The sequence below is a fragment of the Channa argus genome, chromosome 19 (genome assembly GCF_033026475.1).
Source record: "Channa argus isolate prfri chromosome 19, Channa argus male v1.0, whole genome shotgun sequence".
In the NCBI taxonomy this organism is placed as follows: Eukaryota; Metazoa; Chordata; class Actinopteri; order Anabantiformes; family Channidae; genus Channa; species Channa argus.
In genome coordinates this window covers 21,198,917-21,218,899 of record NC_090215.1, presented here as the reverse complement: position 1 = coordinate 21,218,899, position 19,983 = coordinate 21,198,917, and the positions used below count along the sequence as shown (strand labels likewise).

The 19,983-nt window shown below is 40.1% G+C and overlaps 2 protein-coding genes across 2 annotated transcripts; one reads left to right on the top strand and one right to left on the bottom strand.

Moving 5' to 3' along the window:
- Positions 1-295: 295 nt before the first annotated feature.
- On the top strand, positions 296-12,318 carry LOC137104427 (NEDD8 ultimate buster 1-like). The gene is made up of 14 exons (XM_067485601.1): positions 296-445; positions 964-1,068; positions 1,383-1,488; positions 2,101-2,162; positions 6,645-6,709; positions 7,543-7,743; positions 8,346-8,434; positions 8,685-8,791; positions 9,201-9,387; positions 9,533-9,640; positions 9,755-9,907; positions 10,681-10,785; positions 11,419-11,479; positions 11,697-12,318. Exons 3-14 carry the CDS (start codon positions 1,429-1,431, stop codon positions 11,816-11,818), a joined length of 1,320 nt encoding a protein of 439 aa, XP_067341702.1. The 5' UTR covers positions 296-445; positions 964-1,068; positions 1,383-1,428; the 3' UTR covers positions 11,819-12,318.
- Positions 12,319-12,676: 358 nt separating this feature from the next.
- On the bottom strand, positions 12,677-13,238 carry LOC137105074 (ribonuclease inhibitor-like). Its single transcript, XM_067487023.1, has one exon. The coding sequence runs from the start codon at positions 12,959-12,961 to the stop codon at positions 12,677-12,679; it is 285 nt and encodes a 94-aa protein (XP_067343124.1). The 5' UTR covers positions 12,962-13,238.
- Positions 13,239-19,983: the final 6,745 nt, after the last annotated feature.

Sequence of the window (19,983 nt, the reverse complement as noted above, 5' to 3'; positions counted from 1 at the left end):
TTTGTTGGGCTACTCTGAACTGATGATCAGAGCAATATTAATTATAATAAGGTGAATATATAAAAGCTATACCTTTGCTATAGCGAAAGAAGTTGCCAGATCATTACCTATTTGAATCACAATTTTAAAAAACTGCTCACGGGGAAAGTGAATACAGAAGTGACCAGTTCTCGGTTTTCTTTTAAAGTTATTTACTTCAGCTCACAGTTCAGTCCGTAGTGTGTTAACATTTATTAACTACACGTGCACGGCCTTACTGTCTTAGGCTCCGGTCGGTTCATTTCGGCTCCGTTCTCGAAGCGACGGGGGCGGTTGATTTGAGCAGGTAAAAACGAAAGACAACGGCGGCACTTCATCTCCGGGCAGCAGAAGAGAAGCTTGAACCGAGGTTTAGCAGCAGTTTCTGCCCACAGATCGCTTTGTCATCGTATCCGCAAACATCCAGGTAACTCACAGGAACATCGAGAGGGAAAGTTTTATATAAAAATAACATTTACATGTCCTTTTGCTTTAAAAATGAATTAGCAAATAGCAGAGTCAGTATTACTTTCAGTTTTACTTTAACATTACTTCAAACGAGTCAGAGGCAAATGTACTTTTACTCTATTACATTTACGTGAGCTATGGACACACATCTCTGCCATTTGGAAAAAACATTATTACAAGTTTTATTTTATTAAAAATATGACAAGTATCCAACGGCATTTTTTGCAGGGTCTTTATGCTTATTTAATTCTGTCTTAGAACCAACCCACACTAATCAGATTTAGCCTGTGACCCACTGAGGACTAAGAGCAGTTGCTCTGGAGCCTTTAGTTCGACATGAGCAGTGATTATGGTTATTCTGGTTCTTACACAGTAATGACTCGCTGAACAAAACTCCAGCCAGTAGGCCAGGGGAATTCCTGCAGCTGTCCATTGCTTTCACTTTCACTTTTGTTTGTGTTTTCATGTTGTTTTCAGACACCATGCTGGAGTAGTAAACGGAGGCAAAGCTGAACAACCTGCTACTTCTCATTGTCCTAACTCTAAAACCAGGTCTTCACCCTCAAACGGGCCTTTGCAGGGGTGAGAGAATGTAACTCTGCTGTTCATACAAGATCACACACAAACACACACACTCACTCACGGCGTCATGGTGAGCAGCTCAGGTCACTATTAGCAGCATTTCCACCTGTCTCTAGTGAGTTTGTGGCAGCTTCATTCACTGCTTCTCGAACCTCTTTCATGTACCTGTTTACAATATGTATAAAAGTTAATCATGTGGCAGATGTGACAGGATGTTACAGGTTGAACTGTAAAAAGAGCTCATCATATTTCGAAACATGAACTTTTTTTTCCACTCTGTGCTGTTTGTACAATTATTTTTTTTTTCTCATCAGGAGCTGGTGGAGAATTCTGGCAGTGAGGATAGGGAAAAGAAACAAGATGTTTCAAGAGTCCAACATGGCAACGCTGGAGTTGAAGCTGCCCAGTGATTTAAGAAAGGTAGAGAGACATGGACTGAGACACAGAGGGGGAGACAAGTCCAATGTTTCTCCTTCATTCACTACTCCTCATATAACACACAGCAGTTTTCACACTTGATCATGATCACAGACAGAATAAAAGCTAAACAACAATTATGTAAATAGTGTAATAGAAAATGGTGGTTAGCAATCTGCCTCACAGCAAGAAGATCTCGGGTTCAATCCCTGGACCAGACAGGGCCTTTGCATGCAGGGAGGGAGTTTGCATGTTCTCCTCATGTTTGCTTAGGTTTCCCCTACACCTAAAAACATGTGTGTTAGGGACCAGGTCAGGTTGGCCCATAGCGGTGCCACGCTCAGCTGCAACCCACCGACCATCTAACGTAATTTCGTTGTACATCTTGTCTGTATAATGACAAATAAAGCACTTTACTGAATGTACTAGGTGCGGAATTCATAAGTGTAATACATACAAGTAACATTTTTTGACAATCAATTACAATGGCAGAGGGTGGCTACAGTGCAGTTTATAGTAAACAGGATGAGATTTCAGGCACAGCTGGGTGTGAAAGCATGTTTTAAATATTTTTAACTCACCAATTATAAAAGTGTTGACCTCTTTGTTTTTCAGGATCTGACAACAAACCACATCCAGATGAGGCTGGACGTATTGGTTCAGGAGTTGGTCAACAGGTAGACACACACACACAGACCTGTATGAAAGAAAATCTAATCTTTGGCATAATCATTGAAATTGACTCTTATAAGCAACTCACTTAAATTAAATCATTACTACAGTTTGGGATGTCTCAATGTCGGTACCAGAATTTGTTATGCCAACGTATACTTGTACTCGTAAAATGTCTCTGATACTGCATCCAATACCATAAAAGCCTCTGCAGGTAGGTTGAGGTGGAAAAATGTCTTTGGTTTAGAGCTGTTAAGATAAGATAAGATAATAATAGTAAATGACTTAATAAATGATCATCAAATTGATTTACTTTGTCTCACTGAAACCTGGTTGCAGCAGGAAGAATATGTCAGTTTAAATGAGTCAACCCCCCCAAGTCATATTAATTATCATGTTCCTAGATGCACAGGCCGAGGTGGAGGAGTAGCAGCAATATTTCACTCTAGCTTATCAATAATTCCTAGACCTAAACATAGTTATAACTCATTTGAGAGCCTTACTCTTAGCCTTTCACACCCAAACTGGAAAACTCAAAAACCACTATTATTTGTTATCGTGTACCGTCCTCCAGTCCCTTATTCAGAGTTTTTGATAGAATTTTCTGATTTTCTATCTGATTTAGTGCTTAGTACAGATAAAGTCATTATAGTGGGTGACTTTAACATTCATGTAGATGCTGACAGTAACTGTCTGAGCACTGCGTTTAATTCATTACTAGATTCAATTGGTTTTTCCCAAAATGTAAATAAACCCACTCACTGTTTTAGTCACACATTGGACCTTGTACTTACATATGGCATTGAAACTGATAATTTAATAGTATTTCCTCATAATTCTCTTTTGTCTGACCATTTTCTAATAACATTTGAATTTACAATAATGGACTATACAGCAGTTAGGAAAAAATTCCACTACAGCAGATGTTTATCTGAAAATGCTGTGAATACATTTAAAGAAATTATTTCTTCATCTTTTTCACCACCATGTGTCAATACTATGGTGAGTAGCCATCTTACTCCTGTGCAAATTGATTACTTAGTTGACGATTCTGCAGCCTCATTGCGTATGATACTAGATAAAGTTGCCCCTCTGAAAAAGAAGGCAGTGAATCAGAGGAGCCGACCTCCATGGTACAATTCACAAATGCACAGCTTAAAGCAGGCGTCACGAAAATTAGAGAGGAAGTGGCGTTCCACTAATTTAGAAGAATCCCGGTTAGCCTGGAAAAACAGTTTAAAAATGTACAAAAAAGCTCTCCGTGATGCCAGAACAGCATATTATTCCGCACTAATAGAGGAAAACAAGAACAACCCCCGGTTTCTGTTCAGCACTGTAGCCAGGCTGACTAAGAGCCATAGTTCTGTTGAGCCTAGTATTCCCTTAACTTTGAGCAGCAATGACTTTATGACTTTCTTTACTGATAAAATTGCAGCCATTAGGGAAAAGATTCACCAGATCCTCCCTACAAATATTACAGATAGATCTTCATGTACAACAGCTCTAGAATCCTCAATAAGGCCCCAATCCATCTTAGACTGTTTTTCACCCATAGATCTCACTGAGCTAAGTTCAACTATCGCCTCCTCAAAACTAACAACATGTCTTTTAGACCCTGTTCCAACCAAATTGCTTAAAGATGTTCTACCTTTAATAGACACTTTCATATTAGATTTGATTAACCTATCTTTAGAAACTGGCTATGTACCAAAGGCTTATAAAGTTGCTGTAATCAAACCATTACTTAAAAAACCCTGTCTTGATCCAGGTGATTTAGCCAACTATAGACCAATATCAAATCTCCCGTTTATCTCTAAAATCCTGGAAAAAGTAGTTGCAAAACAATTATGTGATCACCTTTACAGGAATAATTTGTATGAAGACTTTCAGTCAGGATATAGAGCTCATCACAGTACAGAAACAGCACTGGTAAAAGTCTCCAATGATCTTCTCCTCGCTTCAGATAATGGACTTGTGTCCGTACTCGTCTTACTAGACCTTAGTGCCGCATTTGACACCATTGACCACAACATTTTATTACAGAGACTAGAACATGGATTTGGGATTAAAGGAACCACATTACATTGGTTTAAATCTTATCTGTCAGACAGATTCCAACTTGTTCATGTTAATGATGACTCTTCTTTATGCACCAAAGTTAGCTATGGAGTTCCACAGGGCTCTGTGTTAGGACCAATACTTTTTAATCTGTACATGTCACCTTTAGGCAAAATTATTAGGAAACATTCCATAAACTTCCACTGCTATGCAGATGATACCCAGCTCTATTTATCTGTGAAACCAGAAGATACTAACCAATTAGTCAAACTTGAAGCATGTCTAAAAGACATAAAGACCTGGATGTCCTACAATTTCCTACTTCTAAATTCAGACAAAACTGAAATCATCCTCTTTGGGCCTAAAAACATGAGAAATATGCTGTCTAACAATATAGTTACTTTAGATGACATAACTTTGGCCTCCAGTACTGCGGTGAGGAACCTTGGAGTTATTTTTGACCAGGATTTGGCGTTTACGTCACATATAAGACAAATCTCTAGAACAGCCTTCTTCCACCTACGGAACATTGCTAAAATTAGAAGCATCCTGTCTCAAAGTGATGCCGAAAAACTGGTCCATGCATTTGTTACTTCTAGGTTGGACTACTGTAATTCCTTACTTCTGGGGTGTCCTAATAACTCCCTAAAAAGCCTTCAATTAATCCAAAATGCTGCAGCAAGAGTGCTGACTGGATTAGGAAAGAGAGATCATATTTCACCTTCACTAGCTTCTCTTCATTGGCTTCCCATAAAATCTAGGATAGAGTTCAAAACCCTCCTCCTTACATACAAAGCTCTTAATGGTCAAGCTCCATCATATTTAAAAGATCTCATAGTTCTGTATCGCCCGATTAGACTACTTCGATCCCAAAATACAGGCCTACTTGTGGTTCCCAGAGTTTGTAAAAGTAGAATGGGAGGCAGAGCCTTTAGCTATCAAGCTCCTCTCCTGTGGAACCAGCTTCCAATCCAAATTCGGGGAGCAGACACCCTCTCTACTTTTAAGACTAGGCTTAAAACCTTCCTTTTTGATAAAGCTTATAGTTAAACTGCTCACTCAACCTGAACTAGCTTTTCTCTATACATTTACTTGTCACCACTGTATACCATTAATTCTATATCCTACAACCTGTACGATGCTTTGTTGTTGCTTTTTTGTTGTTTTGTTGTTGCTTTTTTGTTGTTTTGTTGTTGCTTTTCTTGTTGTTTTGTTTTTGCTTTTTGTTGTTGCTTTTCGTTGCTCTTTTCTTTTCTTTCTCCACTTTCCACTCACCCCAACCGGTCAAGGCAGATGGCCACCCACCCTGAGCCTGGTTCTGCTGGAGGTTTCTCCCATTAAAGGGAGTTTTTCCTCTCCACTGTTGCCTAGGGCTTGCTCAAGGGGGATTTGTTGGGCTGCTTCTACATACTTGTGTAGTCTGGACTTTATTCTGTAAAGTGCCTTGAGATGACTTTGTTGTAAATTGGCGCTATATAAATAAAGTTGAATTGAATTGAATTGAATAATTGATGATGATAAAAGTAAACCTGGGTTCAAACTCTACTGTGCTGAAGTCTTAAGATATAGTTACTAACACTCATACTCATGTTTCTGACTGACAAGCATCAGCAGCCATCAGCAACAACAAGGGTTATATATAACTAGAAATTGGAACGTTACCTCAAGTTCACTGTTATATATTTATTTTACTTTCATATTCCTGTGTAGACTCTACAGTCCACATTGTCAGTGTTTCTCCATCCAGGATCTCATCCTAAATCTGTACTTTATTCATCTTTTGTTTTTATTCCCCACTTCTTGTTCTTTTCAGCGAGTTGCTTCGCTTATTAAACGTCAGTCACCACCATATTTGTTTTGGCAGAACAAGTAATGAGGATTTTACTGTGCAGCAACTCATTTTGGAAGCGAAAAAGTTTAGTACTTGTTTTGGTTGTCAGTATCAGCGAGTACTCAAATGTAAGTACTTGTACCCAGTCTGGGAAAAACTGATATCAGGACATCCCTAAATACAGTAAATGTTGAATTTACACATTTCACTTTTAAAACCATCTGTCTGAATTCATGTGTTCATTCATTATTTGTAATTTTTTTACAGATTAAAAAGTCTCCTGTAGTCAAAGGAAGACTCTAAAATTTAAAATTTCTGGTCAAAACACCAAATTAAGATACATTTAACACAGAAATTCACAGGTAAACATCCAGGTCACTGAGGATGATCAAATACCGGAAACCTTAGAAACATCAATATTTCTCCTCCTAATTTGTACACCTGAAACATGAACATTTAAAAATGAGACAATGCACGCATGGAATTACACCCCACAGAGATCCAGATAAATGGTTTGAAAATCCAATATTTATGTATGTATTAGTTTGAGAATGATGTGATCATTGGAACTCAGTCATAATGTTGTGTGTTTCTGTAGGATCAGAGGGGAGCACGGCCTCAAATACATCAAACTGATCCTCAGAGGGAAAACTTTGTCTGCAGGTGAAATCGCAAGACCACCAGTCAAATCTTAATTAATTGGTCAATAGAAGATTAATCCTAATGTGAAATTTTTAGTTGTTTTTTGTCAAGAAGAAGAAGAACAGAATCTATTCTGTTTACAGCTTTTTTAAGGTTGGGCTTTGATTTTTTGCCTTTCAGTCAGTTATTTTAATTCACAACACTTCATTTATGAAGAGAAAAAAATGCCCAAAATCTGGTTGCAGTTTCTAAGTTGTGATAAGTTTTCTTTATTAGGAAAAATGGAAAATCTTAACTTACAGAAGTAAGCGTTTTAATTTTTAAATTAAAAAAGAATTAGCTAAAGGTGCCAGTTTATTTTTTAATCAGAGAACCAGAGATAGTTTTTTTAGTGATATGAAAATTATATTCACAATCTGACCTTGTTACATTGTTATATTTGGTATTTAATGCCGTGTTTCTCAGTTATTCTCCTCCCTCATTTCACTAATGTGCAACAGCAGGGATGTTTATAACTTCAGGCATCACTGGTCACGTAGTTTCCTTCATTTAACATGAGCTCTATCCTAAAGGTTTCTGAGTTTTCCCTGTCAGATTTATTCAGATAAATGTTCTGAAAAGCTTAATTGCACAAATTACAGATTTGATCATTAGTCTAAAATCACCAAGTAATCACCATTGCAGTTCAATTTCCATTGTAATTGTAAGAAACTGTTCTTTTACAAACATGTCAAATGAGTAAAAGGCATGAGACCCAGCGTGTTAAATTTGTAGCACAGGAGTGTAACAAGCTTAAGAGCTCACCTCTAGCATTGCTCTGCTAGTTGGACAGTTTTGTGTTTTGGTCTCATCAGGTCAGCGTCTGGACGAGCAGGGTGTGAAGAACAACAGTAAGATTATGGTGATGAGAGTGACTGACCCCAAGTTGATAGAGCAGTTGCAGAAAGAGGAGGAGGAACGAACGGAGAAGGAAAAGAACCAGGAAGAAAAGAAGGAGCAGCAGGACAGGAGTTTCCAGAGGACTCGGAAAGGTTTCCAGATCCTGTCCAAGAGAGGTACAACCTGTCTTTAGCAAGCAGAGTTACAATTTTAGAACTGAAAATGTTTGCTCTCTGACATATGTATTCTTTCCTACTATTCATGTCTATCATGTCTGCAAATGTGCTTGTGTTCATGCTACAGCTGGGCATGTGTACACACACTGCAAACATCTCTGGACAGTAACAACAGTGATCAGAAGCACTCCTTTGTTTGTCGTGGTTGAGCATCATGAAAAAACTGAAAGACATTCAACAGCATGTCTAAATGCTACATAAGAATAGCTTCAAGGATGTTGAAGTAAACATAACATACCTTCAATGTGTGAAATGAGACACCTGTCAGTGAACTTGCACCGTGGACAGTTTCTGCAAACACAAATCTTTGGCCTGTAGGTTATAATCTGTAGAGTCTTTTCCAACCCTAACCGACTTGGGAAGTTTACCTCACGGATGGCGTAGAGAACACATGGAAGCAAAAAGTATGAAAAAGGTCATTCTGTCCAAGACAAAAGATTTATATGTGAAAATCACATTATTACATTATTAGAAGTAAGGAAATTATGAGTCAGAAAATATTAGAGTTTTCTACATTCAGTCCGTCTTTGTGTCTTTGTCAGATGGCAGTGAAGACCACTTCCCCATGCCTTACCTGGAGATCGCTGACCAGAAGGGAAACCCACTACAGATCCCCCACAGGGAGAGGAAGGTGAATTAAAAACACTTTTTATGACAACATATTATGTCATATCATTTTAAGGGACTAAGTGCCAGCAGAAAGTGAAAACCGTCTCATGAAGTCGAAACATCTGAGTAAAACCGAAGTCTAATACAAATCAATAGATTTCAGGATGAAAGGTGTTTAGGGTTAAAGTCAGCGTTCTAAAAATCCCAACTAAGTGAATGTAATGCTCAATAAAGACCTTTGTGTGTGTGTGTCTGTGTGTGTGTTTTGTCAGGCTCTGATCCTGGCCATGGGTTACAATGAGAAAGGACGCTCTCTGATGAAGAGGAAGCAGTACGAAAATGCCTTGTGTCACTTGCTGGAGGCCGACCAGCAGTTCAGGTACAATAATCTGACATCATCCGGGGTAAATGTCAGTTCATGCTTTAGGTGTCCACATGTCTGAGAGGGTCTGGATATGCACACCGACTCTGAGAATCAGTATCAGGGCCAATATCAACTAAAAGATTAAAATCTAATCTGACTATAAAAGGTGTATATCTACAATCACAATCCAGTTCAAAAAGTGTAAAGCAGGCCTTTAAGAGGTGTAGATGGTCTGTAATGGTATGACGGTAGTTAAATTACTGTTTTATCTCGCAGCTCTGATTGGATTAAAGATACACAGCACAAAGTGTGGACATGTCTGACCCAACTTCGCACCTTCTACATCTGACAGAACTTCTCTCCGATTGTGGTGAATATAAGACATGTAAAAATGGACTGAAGAACACTTGAGATTTCTTTACAGAAAATTTGACTCGACTCTGCTGACCTCTGTGGATAACTACGCTGTCCTGCAGCTGGACATCGTGTGGTGTTACAAAGCACTGGAGGCTCTGTCCTATCTGGAGGACGCCAAGAGTCGACTGCAGAAAGCTGAGGACTGTTTCCTGAGGTGTTACGGAGAGCAGCAGGCGAGGCTGCAGATGATCAAGGTCCGAAACATACAGAAACAGGAAATTCAAATTCATGACATCAACTAGTGTCTAGTTTCTTGGCCTCCTACAGCTGTGTCTGACTTTTTCTTTTCTTTGTCTGACAATGTGCATTTTATTAGCATATGTATATTTGTGTTGTCAGGGTAACACAGGCAGAGAGCAGGTGTTGTTTCTCCGGCTTTATCTCCTCCAGAGTCTCCTGTTCTACTACGAAGGAAATGCTGCTCAGGCTCAAGACAAACTGTCCAAAGTAACTGCTCATGTTTTTACTGTCTGAAAGGACACTGGTTGACGTATCTGTGTGTTGTCCCACAACAGCCTGATGGACACTGAGTTTCCTTTGATCTTGTGTGGTCTTCGTCAGGTGGAGTCTCTGTATGGACGTCTGTGTCCGGACTCAGAGAAAATGACTCAGCTGATGGCTCGGGGTTTTAGTGCAAGTGAAGCTCGACTGGGGCTTAGAGCCTGTCAGGGAGACCTGAACCAGGCCGAAATCCACATCAACAACTGCAGACAGGTGACACACAGTCTGTTTTATATTTGTGAGTAGTGATATGAACCATTCCATAAACCTTAAATCCTAACATAAACCTGATTCTGATCTGAACCTGAAATGTAACTGAACTTTAAACTGTCAAAATGTCCTCAGTTCAAGAATGTATAAAACGGTCTTTCCTGCCTTCCAGTGTCCTCAAACACAACTACACTCTAAGAAAAAAGGGCCAGATAATTACAAACTTTGTTCTGTGGGGAAAAATGCACCTCAAACCTGCCATTTAAATGAAATGTCAATAAGCCAAGTTGATTTGGAATCTATCAAAGTTACTGTGTTTAAAAGACAAATTACAACATTTATTTTTAGAACTGCGGTGGAGAAAGAGGATCTACTGGCTTCTTCCTTGTACTTACAGAATGAATCAGAAACAAACTGACTTTATATTTTAGGAGGACTTCACATTGTTTGAAGACGAATACATGTATGAATCACAGCACACTGATTAAAGGAGCGAAATAGGTATCCAGCATCCCATTCTCTCTACCCCAACGGGTGAGGACTGACCCGCTGCCTGATCTACTCCAGCTGTTGACTCTGCAAAGTACAAATACACTACAACAACCTGAGCCCAAGCTTTACTCCTTTGCTGCAGCAGGGACCAACAGGGAAATTAATAAACAAAATAAATAATTGCTTTTCAATTTATTGTCAAAGACTGTAACTAGGATTTGGAGTTCTGTCAGTTTGTGTGAGTTGTCTTCACCTTGTATTTATGAGTTTTATGGGTTTTTCAGGAGCAAGAGGAGCTGAAACAGAGAGAGAGACAGAAGAGGAGGGGGAGGATGGAGAATATGGCCGCTTCACATCGGACTGACCGAGATGTGAACAGAGATCATGGAGTCAGTGTCTGACCATGTGTCTGCAGTGTAATCTGCCTTTACACTTTTTTAGGGTTCATCAATGGGCCTATAACCATAAAAAGTTAGAAAACAAGAATTTAAATCCCTGGTAGCATCAAAATGATGAGGTGATGCAGCGATATGCGTAGAATATTATTGAGTGTGCTTCTGTTGTGCCGACAAAAGATGCCTGGGAAGAGAAACTCAAGCTTCCTAACAAACGCATTGATTAAATTCTGTCTTTAAATTGTAAAACACAATACACAACGCTCATCTCAATCCCAATGCAAACAAAGGGAATAAGAATTGCTTTCCACTGGCTGGCTGACCTTTTCAGCTGTACAGTCAAAACAAAAAGTACTGGCACTATTCTCACATTGCTTTGAAATGTCAACACACACAATATTTGTATATTGTGCTTGTTCATATAGCTCTCATACTAGGGAATCGACCCTGCAGATAAAAAAAAAAAAACATCACAGTGGAGCCTCCACAAACATATCTCAGTCCAAATCCTCCAACTCTAAATCTGCTACTTCACAATGGACAATAAAGGTTTTCTGATTCAGTGTTGTTGAGATCTTCCTTTAGTACACGGTTGTTGATCTGACCTCTGTCTCTGTGTCTCTGCAGTTTTTGTATTCACCTTTTGAGAGGGATGTTCCCCCACCCTTCACCTCCTACAACTCCACAGGTAAACCAGTTAAAATGACATGGACATTCAGCAGGACAAAGACAGAAGCCTTTCCAGAGGAGAACTGCAGAGCTAAGGAGGAGGCAATGTTACAATTTGAGATCAGAGTCAAAACCTATCCCACACAAAAAGAGGCTGTAGAACTCCACTGAAAACCTTCATGTTTTTAAATTAACCTAGAGAATTAATGAACCATCCTTCACTGGTGTTTCCTCAGAGGATGACAAGCTGGTGAACGAGGTGTTGGTGGACATCTCTCAACATGAGGAGGATTATCTGGACCTGACGCTGGAGGAGGAGAGCCAGCTCATCAACACCATGAAGACCTACCTGAACTGAGGGGCCACACACACTGTCTGAACATTCTGCTGTTATTTCAGTCATAAAAGTAGAAACACTTCACAGTAAAGTGCCAAAGCAGACGTGACGTTAAATGAGGAGACAGCACTTCACATGGACCAGCCTCAGAAAAAAGTAAAATGAAATCTGTTTTTCTTCTTTCTCACCATTTCCGAAGGCGGTTTGAAAGGTTTTCTGTGCTGAAAAAAATTTAAGTTGTACTGGAGCTGGTCAAGTGTTTAATTTGGAATATTTAACATTTTATATTGTTCATAAAAATCCATCGGGCTGTTAATGAATGGAATTTTATCTTTAAATTCTTCAGACTGTTCATTCTTATTTTTTCCTCAAAATGTATGAATATTTCTATATGAATTCACTGGTTGTATATGTCAACACTGCCAAGAGATGTACACTTTTATATATGAGCTTTTATTCAACAAAATGGTTGTAAATTAATCACAGGGGGAAAGAATTTATTAAATAAATTAAAAATTAAATTCATATGGTAAACTTTCATCAAAAAAATAAAAAATCTTTGCAGCAATAACTGCTTGACAAATCTGTGGCTTTCTGTTGATCAATTATTATATGCAGATGTCAGAAAGCTGCCAGTCAGAGTCACGTCTGAAAAATTATTAACTTTTCAATTTTACAAGTGGTCAATGCTACAATAAAGTGAGAGCATTCAAATAACAAAAAGCAAAGCATCAAACACAGGGTCATTCAGGTTTTGTTTTCTGTACTTGGACTCAGACCCAGATGGTGTCTGTAACAGCCACAGTGCCTGTGCTCATGTTTGGAGTATTATTATTACAGTTAGTCAGTGTTTACAGTATTCACAGTGTACTCACAGTATCACAGTACCGGAGCCATGTCAGTGAGTCTATCAGTCAAGTCCCTGACGTGGAACAAAGTCGACACGCCATCCACAGACGAGGTACTGACGATGGTAACCAAAATTGCATCTGACGCCAGGGTTTCCAATTTACAATGTGCAGCCTCCAGTCCAGCAGACAGCAGCTTCACTCCTGAATCATAGGGGTCTTTTCCACTCAGCTCCAGTTGTCTCAGATGGGAGGGGTTGGACTTCAGAGCTGAGGCCAGAGAATCACAGCTGATCTCTGACAAACTGCAAAACATCAATCTGAAAAATCAATGTAAATGTAAATATGTAATATGTATGTATGTATGTATGTATATGTAAATAATTTCATAGTCCAGTCAGATATGTTTGAATTAGGGCTGTTAAATTCCCTTTGATACAACACATTTTTAAAAATGCTGTTAGTACAGGTTCTGTTATGACCTGTTGTCTCACCTGTGCAAGTCACTAAGTAGAAACAGTGACTGACTCTCAACTATATAATCGCACTCAAATTGCCCTGAGTAAAAACAAATGTTATAATTGTGGTGTTTCTGATGCAGTTTTTCCACTTTCTGCTCCCGAATAACTCTTGAGTCAGTTTGTCTAATCTGATTGCTATGAATACCCTAAGCCAACAGCCGTTTGTATTTATGCTAACACTTTAGCCTGATTTGTCACATAACTTAATAACTGATCAAGTTCTGATCTCCCCAAACAACTACAAACAAAAAAAGGGTGTCTGACCTCAGAGTCTCCAGTCTATAGTGTGGACTCTTCAGAAAACCACACAGCAGCTTCACTCCTGAATCCTGCAACTTGTTGTCACTCAGCTCAAGTTCTCAGATGGGAGAGGTTGTTGGACATGATTTAAACAAGATTTCTGTCTCTGTCCTGCTGCTGTGTCTGTGTTACAACAGTCTGAGTGACAAAACAGGAAGAAAAAAAAAGACTGATTTGCTTCCACAACCAATATGTCAATAACTCACACTAACAGACTTTTCTTACTAATATTAATCAACCTTGATTAAATACTAAAAATCCCATTGAGGCATTAGGAACAAACTAAATATTTTATTGTATGAGTTAAAGCTTCAGTTTGGAACAGTTTGAATATTTTTGCACTTTCAGTGCTGTTTAACGAGTCTGAGTCACAGGAGATGTCCACTGCACCTTTGGAGCAGATTTATGTTAAACATGTTGCAAAATAATTTTAGGATACAAATGTACAGTAGTAAAATACTGACTTCAGAGGCTCTAGTTTAAGGTTTTGACTTTGTCCAGCAGAGTTGTGAAGTAGGTTGCAGGTTGTTGTAGCTCAAGTCCAGTTCTCTCAGAAGGGAGGGGTTGGACTTTAGAGCTGAGACCACAATTTCAAAGTGACTCTAAGAGTCCAGAAAGTCTGTGAGAACAGAAAATATAACATTTACAATATAATAAAACCACAACTTTTGTCATGGCAAAGATTAAACCAGAGACAAATCAGTACAGTTCAATTAAGCATTTATAAATTGAGAAAGAAAGACAGCCATCCGAGGGATGACATTTCATCTCCTCACATCACCCCCTACATACTGAAAGCACAGAATTACATGAGCAGCTTTGGTGGTTTGAAGTCCTTGGACAGGCTTGGACGGGAGCTTAACATCAAGATGTCTATCCTTAACTGACATCCATGAAAAAGGGCCCATGAGGTGGCCATGCTCCTAGTAAACTGGACTCAGCTGCAGTGGTAGTTGAGCACCCTTGCACCTGTAGGCCAGAGATATCTCCTCCACGATCCAGTGGTATAGCCACTGACCGGAAAGTGGATTTCCACTTTGGAGAGTAGCCCAAGAAATAAACAGCTGATCTCTTTTTCTAAAACCTGACATCCTGTCCATATGGACCTGCAGGACCCACAGAGTTGCTGACAAAATTTGCAAATCACTCACTTGCTTAGCTATAGTCTGTGCTACAAGCAGTTCACTGTAACATGCTAGCCAGATCCTGCTAAACAGCTCAGCTAAAAACTTGGCTTGTCATGACAGGTTTGCATTGGTTACACTACACTACTGTACACCAGTAGAAAAAAATACAAGGTAGTCCCACAAATCTGCGTATCCAACATTCTTGGTGCAAACAACTCCTTTACGGTTTGTCTGCGAAGTCTTAAGCAGGTAGCCAAGCTAACTGGAGGTGCTGAGGGAACTTATAGATTGTCCATGGGAAAAAAGTGATTGAATTAGGATGGACAGTTGGTTGTTGTAATAAAGGGTGGGCAGAGTCCTGAATACAGATCGATCTGTCTGTGACAGACCAAGGTCTTTGGACCTGAGTGTAATAAAAATTTCTCATTTTGATTTTCAATTTACCTAGCCTTTCTGCAGTTCCTCACAGCTCGGATCAGTCTCCGCCATCCATTATCTATTGTACTTTTTAAGGTTCAACTCATCCAAGACCTCCTCTGAAATCTGCAGCATGTAGGCCAGAGCTGCGCAGTGGATCTCAGAGAGTTTCTTCTCTGATCTGTTCTGACTTCAGGAACTCTTGGATCTCCTGATGTACTGAGTGGTCCTTCATCTCCATCAGACAGTGAAAGATGTTGATGCTTCTGTCAGGAGAGATTTTATCACTGTTCATCTCCTTTAGGTTGTTGATGAATCTCTGGATGATTTCTGGACTGTTCTGTCTGACACAGCAGACCTCCTAAGAGTCTCTGGTTGGACTCCAGAGAGAGACCATGAAGGACGCGGACAAACAGGTCCAGGTGGCCATTTTTGCTTTTGAAGAATTTCTCTATGGCTCCACTCAGGAAGACATCTAGAGATATTTCGATGTAGACTTTCCCCAGGAAGTCCTTCAGTACCTTTCTCTCCCTGTTGGTGTAACAGTGGAAGAAGTAAACTGCAGCCAGAAACTCCTGGAAGCTCAGATGAACAAAGCAGTAGACTGTTTTCTGGAAGATCACACTCTCTCTTTTGAAGATCTCTGTACAAACTCCTGAGTAAACCAAGGCCTCTGTGACATCAAGACCACACTGCTCCAGGTCTTCTTGGTAGAACATGATGTTTCCTTTCTCCAGATGTTCAAACGCCAGCCTCCCCAGCTTCACAAGAACTTCCCTGTCAGCCTCCGTCAGCTCCTGTGGACTGGTCTCATGTCCCTCATCATACTTGTTCTTCTTCCTCTTGGTCTGAACCAGCAGGAAGTGTGAGTACATGTCAGTCAGGGTCTTGGGCAGCTCTCCTCTCTGCTCTGAGGTCAGCATGTGCTCCAGAACTGTAGCAGTGATCCAGCAGAAGACTGGGATGTGACACATGATGTGGAAGCTCCTGGATGTCTTGATGTGGGAGATGATTCTGCTGGACAGCTCTTCATCACTGAACCTCCTCCTGAAGTACTCGTCCTTCTGGGCGTCAGTGAAGCCTCGTACTTCTGTTACCCTGTCAACACATGTAGGAGGGATCCGATTGGCTGCTGCAGGTCTGGAAGTTATCCAGATCAGAGCCGAGGGAAGCAGATTCCCCGTGATGAGGTTTGTCAACAGCACGTCGACTGATGACTTCTGTGTGACATCAGACACAACCTCACTGTTGTTGAAATCCAGTGAAAGTCTGCTTTCATCCCGGCCGTCAAAGATGAACAAAAGTTTACAGCCAGCTGCTCTGCTGTGACCTTCTGTAATGTTGGATGGAAAACATGGAGCAGCGTGAGAAGACTGTACTGCTCATCTTTGATCAAGTTCAGCTCCCTGAATGAAAGAACAACCAGGACACTGACATCTTGGTTTTCCAAGTCCTCTGCCCAGTCCAGACTGAACTTCTGCACTGAGAAGGTTTTTCCAACACCAGCGACGCCATTGGTCAAAGATCATCGGAGTCTCTTTGCCCTCATTATGCACATTTACACAACACGATGCATCCGCAAAGCCAACAGCATTGTGGACGACCCCACACACCCATCACACACACTCTTCACCCTCCTGCCATCAGGAGAGAGGTTCTGAAGCATTCGGGCTACATCCAGACTGTGCAACAGTTTTTTCCCGCAAGCCATCAGGCTCCTCAACACACAGAACTGAAATGGAACTTACACACACTGCAACCCAAACTCAACACAATCTCATCACTCACTACTCATCTCAATTCATTCCACCAGCACTTATTTATTCATTTATTTATTTACTTTTATTATTCTTCACTTACTGCAATACACTGTTTACCTGCTGTTTTTTGCACATTCCACTGCAATTGCACTGTATACATGGTGGATGCATTTAGTTCATTACTTTATCTTGTTTCCTGTATCTGATGTCAAAGACTGCATGTCAGAAAAATGCTTCCTGCTTACTGATAAGCGGAGCAATGGGGACAAGACAGAGTGGCGAGAGAAAAGCGCAGAAGAATACCGAGTATGGTTGGAGGGTCAGGTGAGTGAGTCGGGAGGCAGACAAAAGGGCAAACCAAGAGGGAGCTTAATGGCATTCCAGGAATGAGAGGCAGGCTGCAAGGGAGTGTAGCATAGATGCTGTAGAGGAGCTCAGGATACAGGGGAGTGTTTATGTTGCATGAGAGATGGTAAGTAAGTAGTAAACATTCAGGTTATCACAGTGCCAAAGTAATGTCTACAGTCCAAGGTCCCAAACAGAATCCTAAAAGCTATCCTATTCCAAGATTCAAATCCTTCTTAAATCCAATAGGCAATAGCAATGGTCAAACTTTCCAAGGTCCAACTTAGACAATCCAGCATTAACAAATAGTAGGGGACTTACGATACAGAGTACGTGGGGGAAGGAACCTGGATGGAGTCTGGAGGGATGGGTTACAGACAGGTAAGTAATGTGAGGAGTCCGCAGGCAAATCGATCAGACAGGCAGCAGTCAGGTAGGCAATAGGCAGACAGGTCAACAGGCTGGTAGGTCAGGAGCTTAGCAGGAAGGTAATAGACAGGTTAGCTGACAGGCAAGTTTAACAGATTAGCAGACTGGGAATAGGCAAAGCAGCAGGCTTCAGGTAGGTGATCACAGACAAGCAAAGACTATCATGATAGAGACTGTCTAGAGGGCTCACTGAAGTCTTACAGAGAGATGATCTGGCAGGGGACCATGGCGAGGGCTGGGGTTAAATAGTCAGGGAACAGGTGTAACCAATTAGGAGATGTGACAAATGTAAAGTGGCTGAACAGACTAGGCAGGATGTGGAAACAGGGGAATACAAATAAAAGAAAGAAACAGGAAGTGAAATCAAAGGGCCGGATCATGACAGAACAAGTGTAAAACCGTTGCATAATTATTTTTGCTGACCTCAGTTTCGAAAAATGTGATCAAGACATACATGTGTTCTGTCACAAATTCTTAAAAGGTGATAAATGCTTTAATTTTAGTGGATTTGACATTGTAACGGACATAAATCTGCAGCTTGTCCCCACCAGCAGACACATTTTGAGTTCAGTATCTATCTGCACTAGGAGGTGACTTTATTCAAACTTTTTTTTTTGTCCTTTAAGCTTAAACTGTGAGTTCAGGGTCGCTACAGCGGATCATTGTCTGCATGTTGATTTGGCAGTTTTTACAACCCTCCCCAGTTTCTACCGGGCTTGGACCGGCACTGCACAGCTGGTGATGGGAATGGACTTTTATTAGTGACATTTTCAAATCAGAATTTTAAAGGGTGCAACAACTCTGTAAACTCTCAGACTGTAAAACCTTCAATGGGTTTTACTTGTGTGTATAGTTGATATTAAGCTTTTGCTGAGTTTCAACTTGTGACCATTTTTCTTGTTCCTGACAAATGCTCGTTTGAGTTTCTACACCGTTTCCTCTTATAGTTTTCCCGCAGCTGAACAGCTTATTTAGCATCAAATAATTTACAACTCTGGTTTGTGTTGCTTTAAAAACACGTACATGTAAACACAAACATTTAACTATTGAAATGCAAATGATCAAAATATTTGTTTAAAATGTCTTAGATTTGATCAAACATGTAAAGCAACAGGGTTAAATTAAAGCCAGGCATTAGCAACTGAAACCTGGCTGGAAAAACTGCAGCCACTTTGCTGCAGCACAGACTGTGAGCTCAAAAGAGGAAACACCACCTTCACAAGTTTGGCTCTCAGTTTTTTCGGTATCCTGTTTTTTTCCTGTTCATGTCAAATAATTCATCCCATGTTCTGTTTTCCATTCATTGAACATTCAATTCTGGGAATCAGAACGTAACAGGAAATCAGGAACTACTAACCCATTCATATGTAAAACAACTTATAGATTGGATATTATATATGAACTATAATTAATGTATTATATTGTACAATAACCCCTATGAAGTGTCTCTAACCACTACAACAGTGCTGATGATTTTGCCAGTCACCCATGAGTTTCGTGGAGCAGAGTTATTGACAATAAACAAAAGGTCCTTAGAAACGACGTGTTGTGCTAAAACTACTCTAATATGAGAGACGATTGTTACAGTGATGCAATGATCAAATTGTTTTTAACGCCACGAAATGAAGTGCAGTACAGGGTCCTGCACAGTGGGTCCTTCAACATGCAGTTTGCACCGACTTCAGAGTTTAATTTGATATACAGTATTTCATGAGGTGCATTTGATCTTTTTCTTCTATTACTCAAACAGTGGTCTAACTTCCTCTGTTGTTAAGTAATCGGTTTTACTCAAAGTCTTGTGTTGTGTGAGAAATTAAGAAATATTTCAACACATAAAAAAACCTCTATCATGCCTGAAAAGGAGGAAAGGAGACACGAAGCTTATTCGATGTGCTATTTAAAATTACTCTTGGGTGTTTTAACGTGAAAGTCCTGTGACAGTCCCGGCCCCCAGTTTCTTTTTTTCTTATTTCATTGTCCGAGTGAGGAGATGGAGAAAGATGAAAGCATCAGGTCACAACAGTCCGACTTACTGCAACTAAACACAGCCTTAAAAAATGTTCCCCACTATCCATGTTACACATGGATAATGAATTGCACGTCATGTCCCTGAAAATGACATTGTTCAGAAGCACAACGCAGACAAATGTGACTATTGTGAATAAGAAGAGACCGTGGGACACGACATGTTCTACTGTCAGAAATATGAATTGAATTAAAGACATTAATTAGTTTGATAGAGAAAATATGAGTTGTTCCTTTGTTTGTATTAGAGCATAATGCTATGAATTAGTCCTGATCCACACTCCTCACCAGCTGGAGGCGGTAATGCACCAATTCTTGTTTGACAACCGGCAATTACTAAAAGAAGAAGAAGACGTTACCGCGAGACTCTGTGACATCACGAGAGATTTGAGTGGAACGCGGCAGATACAGAGC